The sequence below is a fragment of the Rhinolophus sinicus genome, linkage group LG02 (genome assembly GCF_036562045.2).
Source record: "Rhinolophus sinicus isolate RSC01 linkage group LG02, ASM3656204v1, whole genome shotgun sequence".
In the NCBI taxonomy this organism is placed as follows: Eukaryota; Metazoa; Chordata; class Mammalia; order Chiroptera; family Rhinolophidae; genus Rhinolophus; species Rhinolophus sinicus.
The window spans coordinates 157,713,135-157,729,420 of record NC_133752.1 but is presented as its reverse complement, the minus strand read 5'-3'; the positions used below and the strand labels follow the sequence as shown (position 1 = coordinate 157,729,420).

The window sequence follows — 16,286 nt, the reverse complement described above, 5'->3', positions numbered from 1 at the left end:
GTAGGTATCAGCTTGTTTCAATTCAGTAACTCAATGTCCTTCAAATATTCTATTGTAATAATGCTGTCAAGATGTTAGCACCTTCTAAAAAAAAAAAAAAAAAGCATTAAATATTCTCTGAGTTTTGGGTACATTTCAAGCCAAACAGTGAAATTCATCACATTGTGTATATCTCCTCCATTGGAATTTTAGAGGGAGAGTAAGAAGGATCATATAAAGAAGGTCTACGGCCCCAAAAGGCAGACATTTCCCTGCACGGGAGCAGGTGGGATTTAGGATACTCTTTGGATGATGGGCCTTCGTTATGCTCACAATGTGTTGTATTCTTTATTTACTTCTAAAATAAGGATGGGAAGGGCTGAGATGTTAAGTTTAAGAACCATTTATCTATGCAGTAAAGTGATACTCAAAAAGGGTCTTTTTAAAGCCCTCAGATTTCTACCTCCATCTCCAAAGCCAGATCCCAATAAATACAACTCACGCCATCCACATGACCCACCCAGCCTCTACCCCAACCCCACCTTCTAGCCACCTCCTTTGTGATAAGGATGCCTTTATTCCTGAAATGTGGTATAATCCTCAAGTCTATAGGAATATGGAAAAAAAGTTGTAAGAACCAAGGTAAGGGGCGGGCGAGAAGGCCAACGGCCCAGGCCTAGCATTCACAGAATCCTCCTATTGACATGTTTAACATTATTTCAAAATTAAACTATACACACATAGTTCTTTTGTAGCTGCTGTTAAAGCATTAATGTGTTACATGCAAATGTTGAAAACTGTCTATATTACTTTTACGTTGATTAAAATAATTAAACTGTCTATATTAACCCAGTTCTGGCATTTCTTCACATTTGAATATCCAGGACCCTCAACATAGAGACCTACTCCAGGGGTCCCACTCTCTCTACCTCTAAGAGGTCCTTTGTAGAATGACTGTTCCAGTTTCTAGAATTCAGGCAATGATAAAGCCAAAATAATGAGCACTGAGTGTGTCGGAACTCACCTAAATGTCAAACTTTTATAAGGAGTGCTTAAGGGATTAAAACTGTAGTTTTTAAAATGTATTCTATTTCTGGGATGTCTGCCAGCAAAACACGAAGTCCTAGAAAATCCACAACACAAAGAAGACTTGAGCTGTTGTTTTGGGTCCTTAAGCAATTCCCTCAACTTACCTGGGCCTCTATTGCCTCAACTGTTTTAGAAAAGGGGTCTTAACCAGCTAGTTCTTTCAAGGTCTCTTTCAAGTTTTAAGATCTATTTTGTCAATAATTATATGAGTACTAAAAATTATGTTCAACATATAAAATGCCTAATAATTTCAAAAAGCAAAGGACAAAGGAACCTCAAATATAATTCTTAAAGATTCAAAAAGACCTCACAATAATTGTAAGATGTCATGAAAATTACCCCTTTGTCTTGGTTAGCATTTCCCTCAAATAAAGCCTGAGCCACAGGAACACTATTTTAACACTCTTGAGAAGATTAAATAGTTAATCCACTGGGAAACCAAGTTGAAAACAGAATTCACAAATCCGCTTGCCAGAGAGAATCACTGAATATCACAAACATATTTGCTTTATTTTGAATAAAGTTATTCTAATGATATACAGTATACAAATTCTTTCTATTACTTGGCATGCATTTTCATTGATGTATTTTTTTTTCCTGATCTGAAACTTACCTAAGGTCATGTCTAATGTTGACAGAAAACAACCATTTATAAGTCAGAGCCACACAGGTTGAGTTGTAACTTGTCTTGGGGGGAAAACATCCATAATAATGGAAATTCCAAGTTCATTTCTTTGAGGAGAAATTGATGAGAATTGGAAGACTGGGCATATTATGGAATTAACTGCCAACCTAATTTCTGCTTCCATGGCTTCACTAAACCTGAATTTCTAGTGCAACCTTTACTACCCCTTAATTATGCATCAAAATATTAACCACTTAGAAGGAAAGATGGGAAGAGCTCAAGGGGTAGTGATAATTAGACATAAAACCTGAACTTCCATGGAGTTCCAAATAACAAACGTGTCTACCACACTTTATAAATTTAATAAACCTGAAGAAAATGTATCAACTCATATTTTATAAATAAAATAATTTCATTGGTTTTCAACTCACATCATCTGCTAGTTTTCAGTCTCCTCTTTTTAATTTCCCTTACTTCTTGATCCAAATACAAAGACATACAAGTAGGGTATGTATTTTATATCACGTAGGAAATGATAGAAATAATACCCTTTTAATGCGTAGGCCTTGGAGTTCAATTTTTGTTTGAAATATGTTCGGAAATGGCATACTTTTCCTTTTTAAAATCACTGTTCTGGAGGAATGCATGAACTAAAAAGTGCTATTGAAAAAATAAGGAAGAAATAAAAACTAAACTGCAACAATTCGCTTTCATGTCTGGTTTGTGCTGTTGACTGTATTTTGTGTTAGTTCCAACATAGTTTGTGCATTTGAGAGCCTCGTTTTGCTAGGGCTAAACTCCATGAACGCAGCGACCAGATCTGTCATGTGTTATGTATTCTCAGTAGTAAGAAAGCATCCAGCACATAGTAGGCACTTAATAAATATTTGTTGCATGAAGGAAGGAATAAACAAATGATCAAACACCAGACAACCACCTATTTCTATAAAGTAAATATTTCTAAGAGCCTCGCTTATTATTATCTACCTCTACATTTTCTAAACGTTAAATTGTTTCAAATAATTTACCTCACATGTATAAGCATGATGCAGCTTGAAAGATCCTTATTACCTTCAAACTAATGTGGGAAGTGTTTTCAAAACATTGGGAAATATGTTTAAGAACACAGAAACAGGAATCAGAAACTGGAGTTTGAGTTCCAATTCTGGTAGTTAGTGGCTGAGAAACCTTGAACAGGTCACCTAGTGTCTTTGAGACTCATTTTTTCACCTGTATAATACAGAAATATCTGTCCAGTCTACCTCAAAGGACCTTAAGGCAGATGAAATAAAATATTGTACATTTGTATTATAACCAGAATGGAACAGAGACCACAAAAGCCTAAGCGTTCCCTCTTTAGTAACAAGAATAACCAAAGTAAACATATTGCTGGATAACTCAAGTCTGAAATTGTAAAATAGATCCTTTCTGTCACTATAGAGGCACCATTTGTGTCAACAGTTTGACTAACAACAAAAAAACCACATATTTAATAGATTGCATATGGAAAGTTCTTACAACGCTTAATACCTTTACACTGTCACCTCAGCATGAAGAAAAAGAAAAGTTCAGGAAGGTCACATTACAAATCAGTGCCAGTGACAGAACTAAAACAGAGCTTTTGACTGTCCAATCAACCCTTAAGCCTGCTGAGCAATGCTGCTGCTTCAAAGTGCTTCAGTAAGGTGAATACACAGCAAATTAGACAGCATTACACACTAATCCAAACTCACTGTCAAGGACATGTACTGTTCTCTGCCAAAGCCAAGCAAAGGAATTTCAGCTCACAACCACATAGACAATGACATGAAAACACAATGGTCCTTTCTGTATTTCCATTTCCATCCAGCTCTTGACATATTTTGCAAGCTAAAATTCTTGCATAGGAAAAAAAGTTTCAAATGTTATGTCAACATTACGACAGGGAAAGGAAAAAGACACATCACCTCATGTCTTAGATTTAGAATCACCTACCATATATAGTCCATAATGAGTAACTTTCCACACCTATGCACCCAGAGGAAAAAAAATGTTGCTGTTAAATCTTGTATGTACGTGTGTGTATGTGTGTGTATGTGTGTGTGTGTATTTATCCGCTCAAAAACAGATACCCGATATTGCGGTATTTTCTTAATCTCGGGCGGCTGTGAACAGTTTTATTCTATACTGCTTCCTCACCTTTTTTAAATTGTAGAGCAGCACCATCCAACAGAAATACAATGCGAGCAACATTATATTTTATTTTAAAATTTCTGGTAGCCACATTTTTAAAAAAGAAAATTAAATAGATGAAATTAATTTTAATATTTTATTTAACTGAATATATCAAATATCATTTTAACATAATAATCAATACAAAGATTACTGACATATTTACATTCATATTCATACTGTCTTTGAAATCCAATGTGTATATTACACTTACAACATATATCAATTCTGACACTAGCTGTTCATCAGAAATACTTTGTCAGTATTTAGATTTCATAAAGTTTGTAGTTAAAAAGTAGATCCACATAACCAGGTCATCCCAAGCATACTTAAAAGTTTACCAAAAACTGAATCAAGGAAAAATTTTTAAATTTAAAATAAATTCATTAAAATTAAATAAATTTAAAATTTAGTTCCTCAGTAGCCTTAATCATAATTCAAGTGCCCAATAGCAACATGGGGTCAGGTAGTGGGGCTGTCATCTGCATCCATAACTACCACAATGAAAGATGCCCTGCAGAACACCTCAGATACACTCTGCCAAAAGGCACTTTTGAAAACTCAATAAAAAATGTTCTTCCTAATGTAAATTGTTACAGCCACTATGGAAAACAATATGGAGGTTCCTCAAAAAATTAAAAATAGAATTACCATATGATCCAGCAATCCTTCTTCTGGGTATCTATCCAAAAAATTCTGAAAACATTTATCCTATGTTCACTACAGCATTTTTCACAGTGGCCAAGACATGGAAATAACCAGAGTGTCCTTCAACAGATGACTGGATAAAGATGTGGTACATATATTCAATGGAATATTACTTAGCCAAAAGAAAATGTGAAAGACTGCCATTTGTGACAACCTAGTAGAACTTGAGATTATCATATTAAGTGAAATTAGTCAGAAAAAGTCAAGAGCCGTATGATTTTATTCGTATGTGGGATATAAAACTAAAAGCAACAAACAAACAAAACAAAACAAAACAAAAAACTCATAGACACAGAAAACAGTTTAGTGGTTACCAGAGGGTAAGGGAAAAGAGGGTGTAGGGATGGTAGAAGATGGTAAAAGGGGTCAAGTAATATGGCGACAGGAGAATTGACTTTGGGTGATGAACACACATTACAATATGTATAGATGATGAATTATAGAAACGTACACTTGAAATTGCTATAAATTTACTAACCAATGTCATCCCAACAAACTGAATAATTTAAAAAAAATGTTCTCTCTAAATGAGAACCTTTCTGTTTAACTTTTCACCAAATAGTTATATGGCCCATGCACTTATTTTGAGAAACCAAAAATAGTCATCAGATTTAACATACCAATAAGGCTCTCCATCTAACAAAATACAAGAACCTCTAAGATGCTTTTGTACATTTACACAAATAGAGTCAACTCTCTATTACTTGTTACTACATTATTCATAGAAGGGGGAAAGTCGGTCAAATGCCCTGCTAATTTATGTCTACGTGTTGATTTATTTACCCTGCTGATGAAGACTTTCACAAACCAGAGGGCAGGATCAGAGGACGCCGGAAAGATTGAATACTTTGAGGAAATACTTTAGCTTTAAGTTCAGGCCCTCTGTTTCTGAGCTCTGTGTCTTCTAGCAAAATATAGGCATGGATAACCTGTCAAAGCCATTCATTTGTAATTGAACTAGTACAGAAGCAGGAAAATGGAACTGACCTTATGCTAAGTAAAGTTTTGCAAAGAATGTTCTTGCCTCTCACCCATGTAGGTTTAATGTTAAGAATTTGGGTTACAGAGTCAACCTGTCTAGGTTGGAAATCTTGTTCTGCCACTTTCTACCAGTTTAACTTTGGGCAGGTTACTTAATCTTCCTGTGTTTCATCTGTAAAATGGCCATATTAACAGGATCTAAATCAAAGAATGCTATGAGAAATAAATGAGATTTCACAGGATATAAAATATCTGAACACACATCACTGACCCAGGCCCATGCTATGTGTCTAACAGTTGTTATTTTTAGCTCAGAAATCTGACTAATAGAGATGGAGATATATGTTCAATAAATACTTGTTGTAAACGAAAATATATCTCCAAGCTTTTTATAAATACCAAAGTGCTATCTATATAAGCTATTGTTATCCTATGTAAATAAAGTTCAGAGTGGATTTATTCAGACAATGTATTTAATGAAAAAAAAAAAAGATCTTCACAATGCTGCTTACAAAGTTCTATTAAAATTTTATAAAGCCTTTCCCCAACAATCACACCCACATTATTCACTTAAAAAGTGCTAACATGCATATCAAAACCAAATATAAGTGATTTATCTGTCAATGTCAGTTTAGGGTGATGCGTGGCTCTGCTTTCCTCCATTATAAGCAGCATCGTATTTAACAGCACAGCCAATAAACTGCCCTATGATGTTCTAGAGAATTCACAGATAAAAATCTTAAATCTCTAAAATTGGTTTCTCTCACAGCTGAATTTTCTGCTTCCATTATTATTTTATGCTCCTTCTTCACCTTCCTTGACCAGATCAGCTAACTAACAAAACTACCTCTTACTGGGTTTACTGTCTTTTTCCTTCCCCTTCCTCCACCATGTACCACCATTAATAAGTATTAAAAGGCCAAAAGAAACATAGTAGCAGTAATAGGAGAAACAGTCTAATCAACAATTGGATACATATCCCTAGAATAACCCAGAAGGCCAAATTAAGACTTCTAAAACTTTGTAACAGGTGATTCTAAACAGTCATAAAACTGTCACCTCCATGGGTGGTCATTTCCTGGTCTGTAAAGGAAATGAAAAAAAAAAAACAACACTAAAATTTGTTTTATTCTTTAAATTGATTAAAGACACAAAGTACATCTAAAACTGTCATTTCTATGCTCAACCAAGATTTGTCACTAACATAACTATAGAAATGCTGATATGATAGGATTTTCAAAATAACTTTCCAGAAAGACTACAAGAGTGGAGGATTTTTAAAAATAATTTCATGGATAACAGATTTTTATAATCCTTAAGGTATACATAAAGGGAAGGGAATTCACAGTAGTAGACTATCTGAGCTATGAAAGCAACACATTTATTCCACCATGAATGCTTCATTAATATTTCAGTGATGATGTTGCAATTTTCCATCAGCAACTGTCAGAGCTTTGCTTCTTGACATGTATCAAAACAGACTAAATTACATTCAATATTCATGTATCTGTCATTGACCAAAACACAGTTTTGATGTATCCAATATTTCCAAACTCACACCCAAGCATGTATAATCTTATAGTGTACCCACCCTGCTTAACCATAGGATGCTTCACCCAGTCACCCATTTAACCCTTTCCCTTGTTGAAGTTTTCTTCTTTCGGACCCATCACCAGTGAATTTCATCTTAAATAGCATTCCCATTCCTACGCCTAAGGGGCCAGGTGTGTCTCCTATACCCACATGCTAGTGCTATCCACTTCGCGGTGATGCTTAACGAGACTTCCATTTGCACAGACATCTAGAACCTGCGGGTGGAAGCGCTGTCAGTCTGATGCTTTGTCTCCAGCCTCAGAAGGCCGGGGTTGCATGTACACGTATGACAGACACTCTCTAAATAAAAAGAGCACCATAGCCCAGCAGAGAGGCAGCTCCTTGGGCAAAACCGGACAGGCGATCGCCCCAGGCGGCCAAAGCTGAGGCGCCAGTTTCTCGGGTGCCGGACCCGGAGGGAGCGGGCGGCGACGGCTCTCACCCCAGAGGGATCAGGGCTCCCTGGGGACCTGGCGCCAAGCAGCCGCCGGCCACCTGCAAACGCCGACGGCGTGAGGACGGCGGGGGTCTCCCAGGGAGCGCCGGCCGCACGCGCCTGGCCGGCAGGGACCTGCTGCCTCAGTTTCCACTGCCGCCAGCCCCCCCAGCCGGGCCGTCCCTCAGGTCTCACACCGCGGCGGCGCGCGCCCGGGACCGGAGCAGGTCTTCGCCGCGCCATCAGCCCGCAGCCCTCCCGCCACCGCCGCGTCCGTCCTCACCTGACAGCCACCCGCACTGAGCTCTCGTCCGGGGTGCCCCACATGCTGGCGGCTGGCGACGGCCGGGCCCCTGGGCTGCTGCACCGCAGAGCTGAGGCGCCGCCGGAGCCGCGGAGCTCGGGCGCAGGAGACCGGAGCAGCAGGGGGCGGCCGGCTCACCTCCGCCGCGCTCCAGCCATGTTGGGAGACTGAATGGAAAGGTGGCGGCGGCGCTGAGGCAGGAGGAGGAGGAGGTGATTCACGGCTGGCGGGCGTCCGCCCCTTCTCCCCCACTCACCACCCCCCAGGAGCTGGGGCGGGGACACGGCGCGCTTGAATGGCGAGCGCGGCGGCGGAGGAGCCCGCAGGCCGCCGGCGGCCTCCGGCCCGCAGGGTAAGCGCGCCCTGCCCCCTCCGGTGGGGACGCGGCCTCCGGCGGCGGGGCTCCAGGCTCCACGCCCGCGCGGGCGCTCAGGGCTGCTGGCCCCGCACTGCGTCAGCGGCGGCCGCCCAGCCCGGCCCCACCTCGCCCTCCCCCCACTGCCGGCGGCCCGCCCTGCCCTCGGCCGGGCACTGCCTGGCGCTGCTGGGCTGGGAGGCGCGGGGGAGCGATGCCGGCCGCGGGCTGCCCACGCCGGAGGGCGGCGAGCCCGCGCGCCCTTCCAGGCTCTTCTGGGAGAACGCAGCGGGGAAGGTTCGCCCTACTGCCTGTGTCTTTTCTAAAATCGAAGCTTGATTCACCAGCGCTGCGCCAGGAATCACCCAGCTGCCGTTCTGCTTCGGCTTTGTTTCCACCCTTCGCCTTATCGTCCTCCCTCCAGCTTGGACTTTGACCCCGTTCCCCAGCCCCTCGCTGAACGCCCTCCCTCCTGGGAGTCAGTCATTCGTGCTAGACTGGCTGCCTGCTTTGGCCACTGTGTCTGGGCAGCTGGGCTGCCCTGCAGTCTATCACCCATTTACCAGCCTGCGTGGGATATGGAAATGATTTACTCTTGAGACTCTTGAATACGTTTCTGTTAAATCGTTTGTACACTGGTAAATGAATTGCACCCTGGTACTGCCAAGTGTTCCCAGAACTGAATATCCACCAAGACCTGCTGGGTAGTAGTGAATCCTTCCAAGCTGACTTTCTTTCCCTTCTGGCCTTCAGAAAGCACTTTCCAGTCCCGGGATTCTATCAACATTCACCCACTGTGGTTTCTGCTTGTGACTGTTGTGCTTCCACATGCCTTTAGATAGCTCTGCGGAAACAGCCTTTATTAGCTTTACCACGGAGTCTCTTTTGTGGACTGCCCCATACAAGTTCTCTAAATAAACATGTGGGTTCACACAAAACAGTAGAATAGATTAAATGGCACCATTCAAATACAGGCACTGTCCCAAGTAGCAACAATCTAAAATCTCCCATCTATTCATCCTACTCAGCTGAGACATAGCCATGCGTGTTAGAGGATGCAGCACACCTCGGAACAGACAAGCATTTAATGAGCTTAAGTGAAGGCCCGTGTGATATATAATTATAGATAGGTTTAAACTTACTCTGTCCCTTAACCTTGATATCCCTGAGTCTTAACAGTCATAACTGGGAGGTAAAGAGGACAGAAATGGTGAGTTATCCTTCGGTAGAACAAATCGGTGGCAAAGCTCTCCTCTGCCTGCTTTTCTGGAGAGCCTCCCCTCCCCTCAGAGGTATCTATCAACAAATCAGGGCACCATTTCCTCCTGCTCTGGCAGTCCCACATGTAGGGGGATCTGGACCGGTCACCTTGCTTCTTGGAATGATCAAAGCTTCAAAGAAAGCAAGTAAAGCCAACCAAATTTAGCAAGAAAATGAAAGAAATTTGTATAAGACTTTTTAAAAAGAAATGCTCATTTAAAATGGCACTAGTGTATAAATGTCACAGTAGGAGCTGTTACAAACACAAATGCCACCAGGAGCCAGGCAGGTAACTTATGTAAGTGGAACAGGCAGGGCAAGGACTGTAATAGAGAACACAGGCCCCTTACAAAGGCAGTGGCTATCCTCAGCTCTGGACTGCTGGAATGCAGACTCAATGCTGCCGAGCTTTGTGTTTGCTTGTATGTTCGTTACGTCTCAAAGAGAGAAAATCTGACCCTTATGTAAAACTCCTTCGTTTTTTAAACATTGACGACTAATTCAGCATGGTATTTACATAACATGCAACCCAATCAAAATATGTCTCAGGCCAACTTCAGTCCCAAGCCATCAGTCTGGATCTTCTGACCAAAACATTAGCACCAATTATAGCTGTGTCTTTGAGTACATATTGCACGTGGGTTCAGGAAGAGGTAGTATAAACCTTTAAATTCCCATTAATGACTGGGTCAGTCATTTTCGCCCAAATTTCAAAATTTGTGAATTCATGATTTATTTTGTATTTACTTCAGATTTCTATATAGCTGCTATACTCCCATTCCTTAAGGCTCATCTAATTATTAATTACCTTAAGTTGAAGGAAACTCCAAAGGAAGAGCTCTTACCACAAGACTGGTTTAAATCCTATTCCAATTATTTACTCAACAAGTATTTAATAAGTGACTGTTAAATTCAAACAATGCTGGACACTAGTGATATGAAGAGGATTAAGACTTGGTGTCTAGGGCCGGCCCGGTGGCTCAGGCGGTTAGAGCTCCGTGCTCCTAACTCCGAAGGCTGCCGGTTCGATTCCCACATGGACCAGTGGGCTCTCAACCACAAGGTTGCCGGTTCAACTCCTCGATTCCTCGACTCCCGCAAGAGATGGTGGGCTGCGTCCCCTGCAACTAGCAATGGCAACTGGACCTGGAGCTGAGCTGTGCCCTCCACAACTAAGACTGAAAGAACAATAACTTGAAGCTGAACAGCACCCTCCACAACTGAGATTGAAAGGACAACAACTTGACTTGGAAAAAAGGCCTGGAAGTACACACTGTTCCCCAATAAAGTCCTGTTCCCCTTCCCCAATAAAATATTAAAAAAAAAAAAAAAAGCTAAAAAAAAAAAAAAGACTCGGTGTCTACAAGACACTTACAGTCTGGTTCAGGGAGAAAGAATTGAAAATCCATTAATTGCAATAAGAGAAGTTATGATAAGAGTCTGATGAATTCCATCTGGAAAGGTGAAGAATTCTTCAGATGGAGACCACCTAGGATGGTCTTCCTGAGCCCACTGTTGCCTCCACACTGCAGGAAGAGTGACCTTTTAAAACGTAAGTCATTTATGTCATTCTCCTGCCTGAAACTTTCCAATGGCTACCTAACAGAAATAGCATAAATTCTTCTAGACTTTAAGGCCCTTCACACTCTGGCCTCTCCACGCTCTAACCTTATCTTTTGCCACTCCAAGATTTAACCACTACTTTTTTGGTGAAACTGACCTTCTTTCTATTTCATGAACACAAAATTATTTACTGCCTTATGACCTTTGCACTAGCTATTCTCTCTCCCTAAAATGTTCTTTCCCAAGATCTTCCCATGATTGGCTCCTTTTGGTCTTTTAGTTATCAGCTTAAATGCTGTTTCCTCAGAGAAAAAACTGATGGTTGCTAAATGGGAAGGGGTGGGGATGGGGGAGAAGGTAAAGGGATTAGAAAGTACAAATGAGTAGTCACAATATTGCCATGGGGATATGAAAGACAGTTTGGAGAATATAATCAATAATGTTATAAAGATTTTGTAGGGTGTCAGATAGGCACTTGTCTTATTAGAGCTTCATGGACGGTGTAGATGCCTGACCACTGCACTGTACACCTGAAGCTGAATAATATTGAATGTCAACTATAACTAAGTATACGTTATATGTATATTATTATAATATACATTATATATATTATACATACATAATTATACATTATATGTATATATATTATATGTATGTGTGTGTGTATATATATATATATATATATATATATATATATAGTCATAGGATGTAGAACATAGCATAGGGAATATAGTCAATGGAATTGTAACAGCTATATACGATGTCAGAGGGGTCATAGATTGGGGGAGAGGTTATCACTTTGTGACAGGTGTAAATGTCTAACTATTACATTGTTTTGTACACCTGAAACTAATAAAAAAAAAGAAAAAGAAAAGATAAATGCTGTCTCCTCAGGGAGACCTCTCCTGATCATTCGATCTAAACTAGCACCCCCACAAGGGTTAGCCCCATGATTTGCATGGTCCGGTGCCAAGTGAAAATTCAAAGGGTCTTGTTAGAAAACCAATTTTGAAAGGCTGTTAAAGAAACTGACATAATTAAGTTTTTTCCTTTCCTCTGAACTCTCTTGCTCAACTTGTCACAATGTTTTTTATTTGCTATTTAATATCATCTTCCATAAAGAAAAATTAAAATTTGTAATTCATAACATGACTTTACCACTCATCTTTATATTGTGCAATGCTAATTTTAAGTACTTACTGAAATTTCAAATTCCACATTAAACTCATATGAATTATCAAAATTATACTATTCCTATTGTGTAGTTCATACACACATGTGAATTTCCTTCTTAACTGAACCATACAAACATTGCACAGAACTAACTCAACTGTTTTTCACTTCTGATACACTTACATTCTACTAACACTTGCTTCCTTTGGCTTACAGAAGAGTAAAGAAGAACTGAAAGGAAGAGGAAGTACCTTTCCCTGTCTTTATAGTTCTTTTTAGGTCACTTTCAGAGTCAGTAATTGGCAGCTAAAGGGAAGTAATGAGTAAGAAAGGATAAGATAGGGTTCTTTGGTCATCATGTTTCTTAGAATGCCATTGTCTTCTTCTTGCATTTGAAGCAAGTTCCGGTTTGAGGAAAGCATGGCCTCTTAAGGTATTAGCATCCCTGATTAGCCAGTTGTAGACATAACATATTTATCACGTACTCATACTCCCATGCATCGTGGGTCAACCAGAATTAGAATTCTATGTTCACAGACCATCAAGAAAGCGATATGAGAATGGTGTGACAAAAAAAAAGGAAGACATGCATATTGCATATGCATCTTCTGCATACTCCAGCGTTTTATCAGACCTCCATTACAAAACACAGATCTTAAGCTAACATTATGAAGAATTTCAAGACAGTGATAGCAGAGCAGTAAATCAAGAGTAAGGCCCCTCCAAACACAGGGCCCCGTGTCACCGCACTGACAACTGACCCAGGAAGCCAGCACTGTGCACCCAGTTATTCCTTATCCCATCACTAGTTTATTTCTTCATAGCCTTATTTTTTTCTAAGTATAACTTCCATCTTAATTATTTATTTATTTTTTCCCAGAGAATATTTCTTCAGTCCTTAAGGACTGAAGCTCCTTACATGGGCTTTGGCAGAGGTTGTGGGGCAGCACCTGCAGTGTAAATCAGGGTGGGGGTGTTGGGTCCTTCTGGGCTTCACGGGAACGATTCTTGACTACCTTGCTGTAAATGGCACAACTCACACAGTAATGTAGTTTCACAGACAGCTTGGAAAGCACATACAAAGGTAGGACAATTAAGTTCCCAAACTTGTTGCAACGATGTTGCTAACCTTTTTTGATTTCAGAGGGATTATTCATTATGAATTTGTACCAACTGGACAGTTAACAAAGTTTACCATTTGGAAGTGCTGAAAAGGCTGCATGAGAAAGTTAGATGACTTGAAATTTTCAGCAACAATTCATGGCTCTTGCATCACAACAATGCACCAGCTCACATGGCACTGTCTGTGAGAGAGTTTTTAGTCAGTAAACAAATAACTGTATTGGAACACCCTCCCTACTCACCTGATCTAGCCCCCAAAGACTTTTTTATTTACCTGAAGATAAGGGAAATAGTGAAAGGAGGACATTTTGATGACATTTAGGACATTGAGGGTAATACGATGACAGCTCTGACGGCCATTCCAGAAAAAGAGTCCCAAAATTGCTTTGAAGGGTGGACTAGGCATTGGCGTCCGTGCGTAGCTCCCCAAGAGAAGTACTTCCAAGGTGACCATAGTGATATTCAGCAATGAGGTATGTAGCACTTTTTCTAGGATGAGTTCGCAAACTTAATTGTCAGACCTCACAAGCGGTGAAGACACTCAAATGTCCCTAATGGCTGTGGCTCTACTATGTTTCAGCTGAGGAACTTCTTGTTTGCCTTGCCCTTGGGCACACATTAGGTGCAGCTGGTACAGCAAATAGGCTGCACATAGCCGTGTCCCTTTTTGGCACGATCATTGTTCCTTATTTTCATGGTCATCTTGGAAGCAGGACCCGACAGAGCTCTTCATATCTTTATCACTAGCTGATAATCTCATCTTGTTTTTTGTTTGTTTGTTTGTTTGTTTTTATTGTTTGCCTCCCTCTATTTGAACGTGAGTTCCAAGATAGCAGGAATCTTTTTTTGTTTTATTCACTGATGTACCTGTATCTCCCACAATAGTATCTGACACATAGTATGGATCATTAAATATTAGCTGAATGACTATGTGACTTTGCGTAGGGTGTGAGATCTAAGTCTCAATTTTTATATATAAGTAAGTTCTACCTTATAGAGTTGTTTTGGACGTTGAAAGAGCTTTCCTTATCAAGTGTCAACCACAGCACTAACTCACAATAAACGCCAAATAAAACTAGCTAATTTTATTATAAACATCTTTGCAAATACAAAGTGTTTAAAAAAAAAAAAAACAGGTACTTTTGCCATGGCTGCACCTGTCTAAGGTACATTTGGAAGAAAGACACATTCTAGCACACCCTAAACTGGGAGCCAAAAAGAAGCTACAACATGCATTAGGGCAACTGTCTCACCAGTTTTTTTTTTCCCCTCCAGGCCATCTACCCTGTGTTTTTCTGTTCTCCACATTCTAATCAGTCATTAAAAGTTATTTACCTCTTCCTTTTTGCTGCTAGCGGAAAGATTAAAAGAAAAAGTTCTGATTACAACTCCACGTGCAAACAACTGGCTCTGGAAAAGCATGCCTAGACAAATATCTCTTCAGAAACCTTTTTGGGAAAAAAAAAAAAAATCATTAGGAAACTAACCCTAATATCACAATCAGAAATATCAGTTTTTCTTCAGTGATTCTCTTTGTTTTATACTTTTGACCCTTTAAAACAACAATGGAAAGCATTTGTAAGGCTCTTCCACCTTGCCAGTGCAATGTGCTAACATACATTATTTCACTTAATTCTCTCAATGACTCTAGAAGGTGGGTAAAACTATTATTATCCATTTTACATACGTGGCAACAGAAGCCTTTACAACAACCTCAATCTGTTAAAATCATTTCTGTATTTCAAGCCCAACTCAAAGATCACCTCTTTCTTCAATCTTTTTCCTGATTTCAGATGTGTAATTTTTATTTCTGCCAAATCTCCATTGCATTTCATTTTTGTCTGTGCTATTGTTGTAATGATCACGATTTAATTCCTCAACTAGGTCATTAATTCCTAAAGGGCAGAATTTGTGAAAAACTCAAGAGTACAGTCAACTCTTATTTGTTGAATACATCAGTGAATCCCAGAAGAAGGGCGAGCTATGCTTTGAATTCAACACAAAACAAGTTTTCCATGTAGATAATCTGCCCAGTGGTTATAGCTCTCAGAGAATGTTTCCAGTCCATAGTGGCTATTAAAGGTGGTGTTCAAACTGTCAGGAAGGAAACCAGAGCACTTGAGGTTCTGCAAACCAGCAAATATACGCAAGCCTCCTATAATTCAGGAGATGGAAGATATTTTACAATTCTAGTTCACCCCTTTCATTTTCCAGATAAGGAAAGAGTTCCTGAGAGAATTGACCATCATCACTTGATAGCCCCCTAACACACACACACACACACACACACACACACACACACACACACACATACACACACTCTACATACACAGTAAATTAGTGGCAGAGCTAAATCAAAATCTAGTTATCTTGACTCCCTGTACTTGGGCTCTTTGTTCTTCACTGTTAATTTTGCAAAACATTGTGTTCTTTGGGTTTAGAAAAATCTTTGCCTACATGACAAGTGTTTGCACATGAAGAATATATGCTGAAAAGAAACAGAAGGTAAGCTTAAATACTTATAGTAATAGTTTACCTTATGATAAAAGCAGTTTGTTAACATCTTGTAGATTTATTTTTTAATGACTCAAAACATTACTGCAAAATCAAACTTTTAATTACATACACATTTTCTTCACATTTTCTCATTCATAGGTATTTTAAATATTGGTGGGAGTCATTTCTAGGTGGAAAGTTAGGGTTTGAGGTGGAAAGTTAGGGTTTGAGGAATTTTCATTTTTCCTTCTTTGTATCTTTTCATATTGCTTGAAAATTTTTAAATAACATAAATCACTTTTACAAAACCAGTGAAATTATTCTTCTAAGGAGAAAAATGACAAGTAGATAAACTTCTCTTTATGAAGAATAACAATTAGATAAAAGTTAA

The 16,286-nt window shown here is 39.8% G+C and overlaps 2 protein-coding genes and 1 pseudogene across 12 annotated transcripts in view; all 3 read right to left on the bottom strand.

The window, feature by feature from the left end:
* The window catches only part of KIF21A (kinesin family member 21A), a 132,815-nt gene extending 124,443 nt beyond the window's left edge, over window positions 1-8,372 (bottom strand). For 7 of the 11 annotated variants that reach the window (XM_019736387.2, XM_019736403.2, XM_019736427.2 and 4 more), the window contains exon 1: window positions 7,906-8,327. In XM_019736387.2, the coding sequence (XP_019591946.2) occupies window positions 7,906-7,949 (44 nt within the window). In that variant the 5' untranslated portion in view covers window positions 7,950-8,327. Of the gene's footprint in view, window positions 1-7,905 lie in introns of all 11 variants that reach the window. The other 4 variants (XM_019736418.2, XM_019736489.2, XM_019736430.2 and 1 more) reach the window with 1 other exon arrangement.
* Window positions 8,373-13,192: 4,820 nt separating this feature from the next.
* On the bottom strand, window positions 13,193-14,101 carry LOC109449684 (small ribosomal subunit protein eS26; annotated as a pseudogene).
* Window positions 14,102-14,828: 727 nt separating this feature from the next.
* ABCD2 (ATP binding cassette subfamily D member 2) overlaps window positions 14,829-16,286 on the bottom strand; it is a 116,556-nt gene continuing 115,098 nt past the window's right edge. The window contains exon 12 of the mRNA XM_019736340.2: window positions 14,829-14,847. The gene's annotated coding sequence lies outside the window, so the exon portion shown is untranslated. The remainder of the gene's footprint in view (window positions 14,848-16,286) is intronic.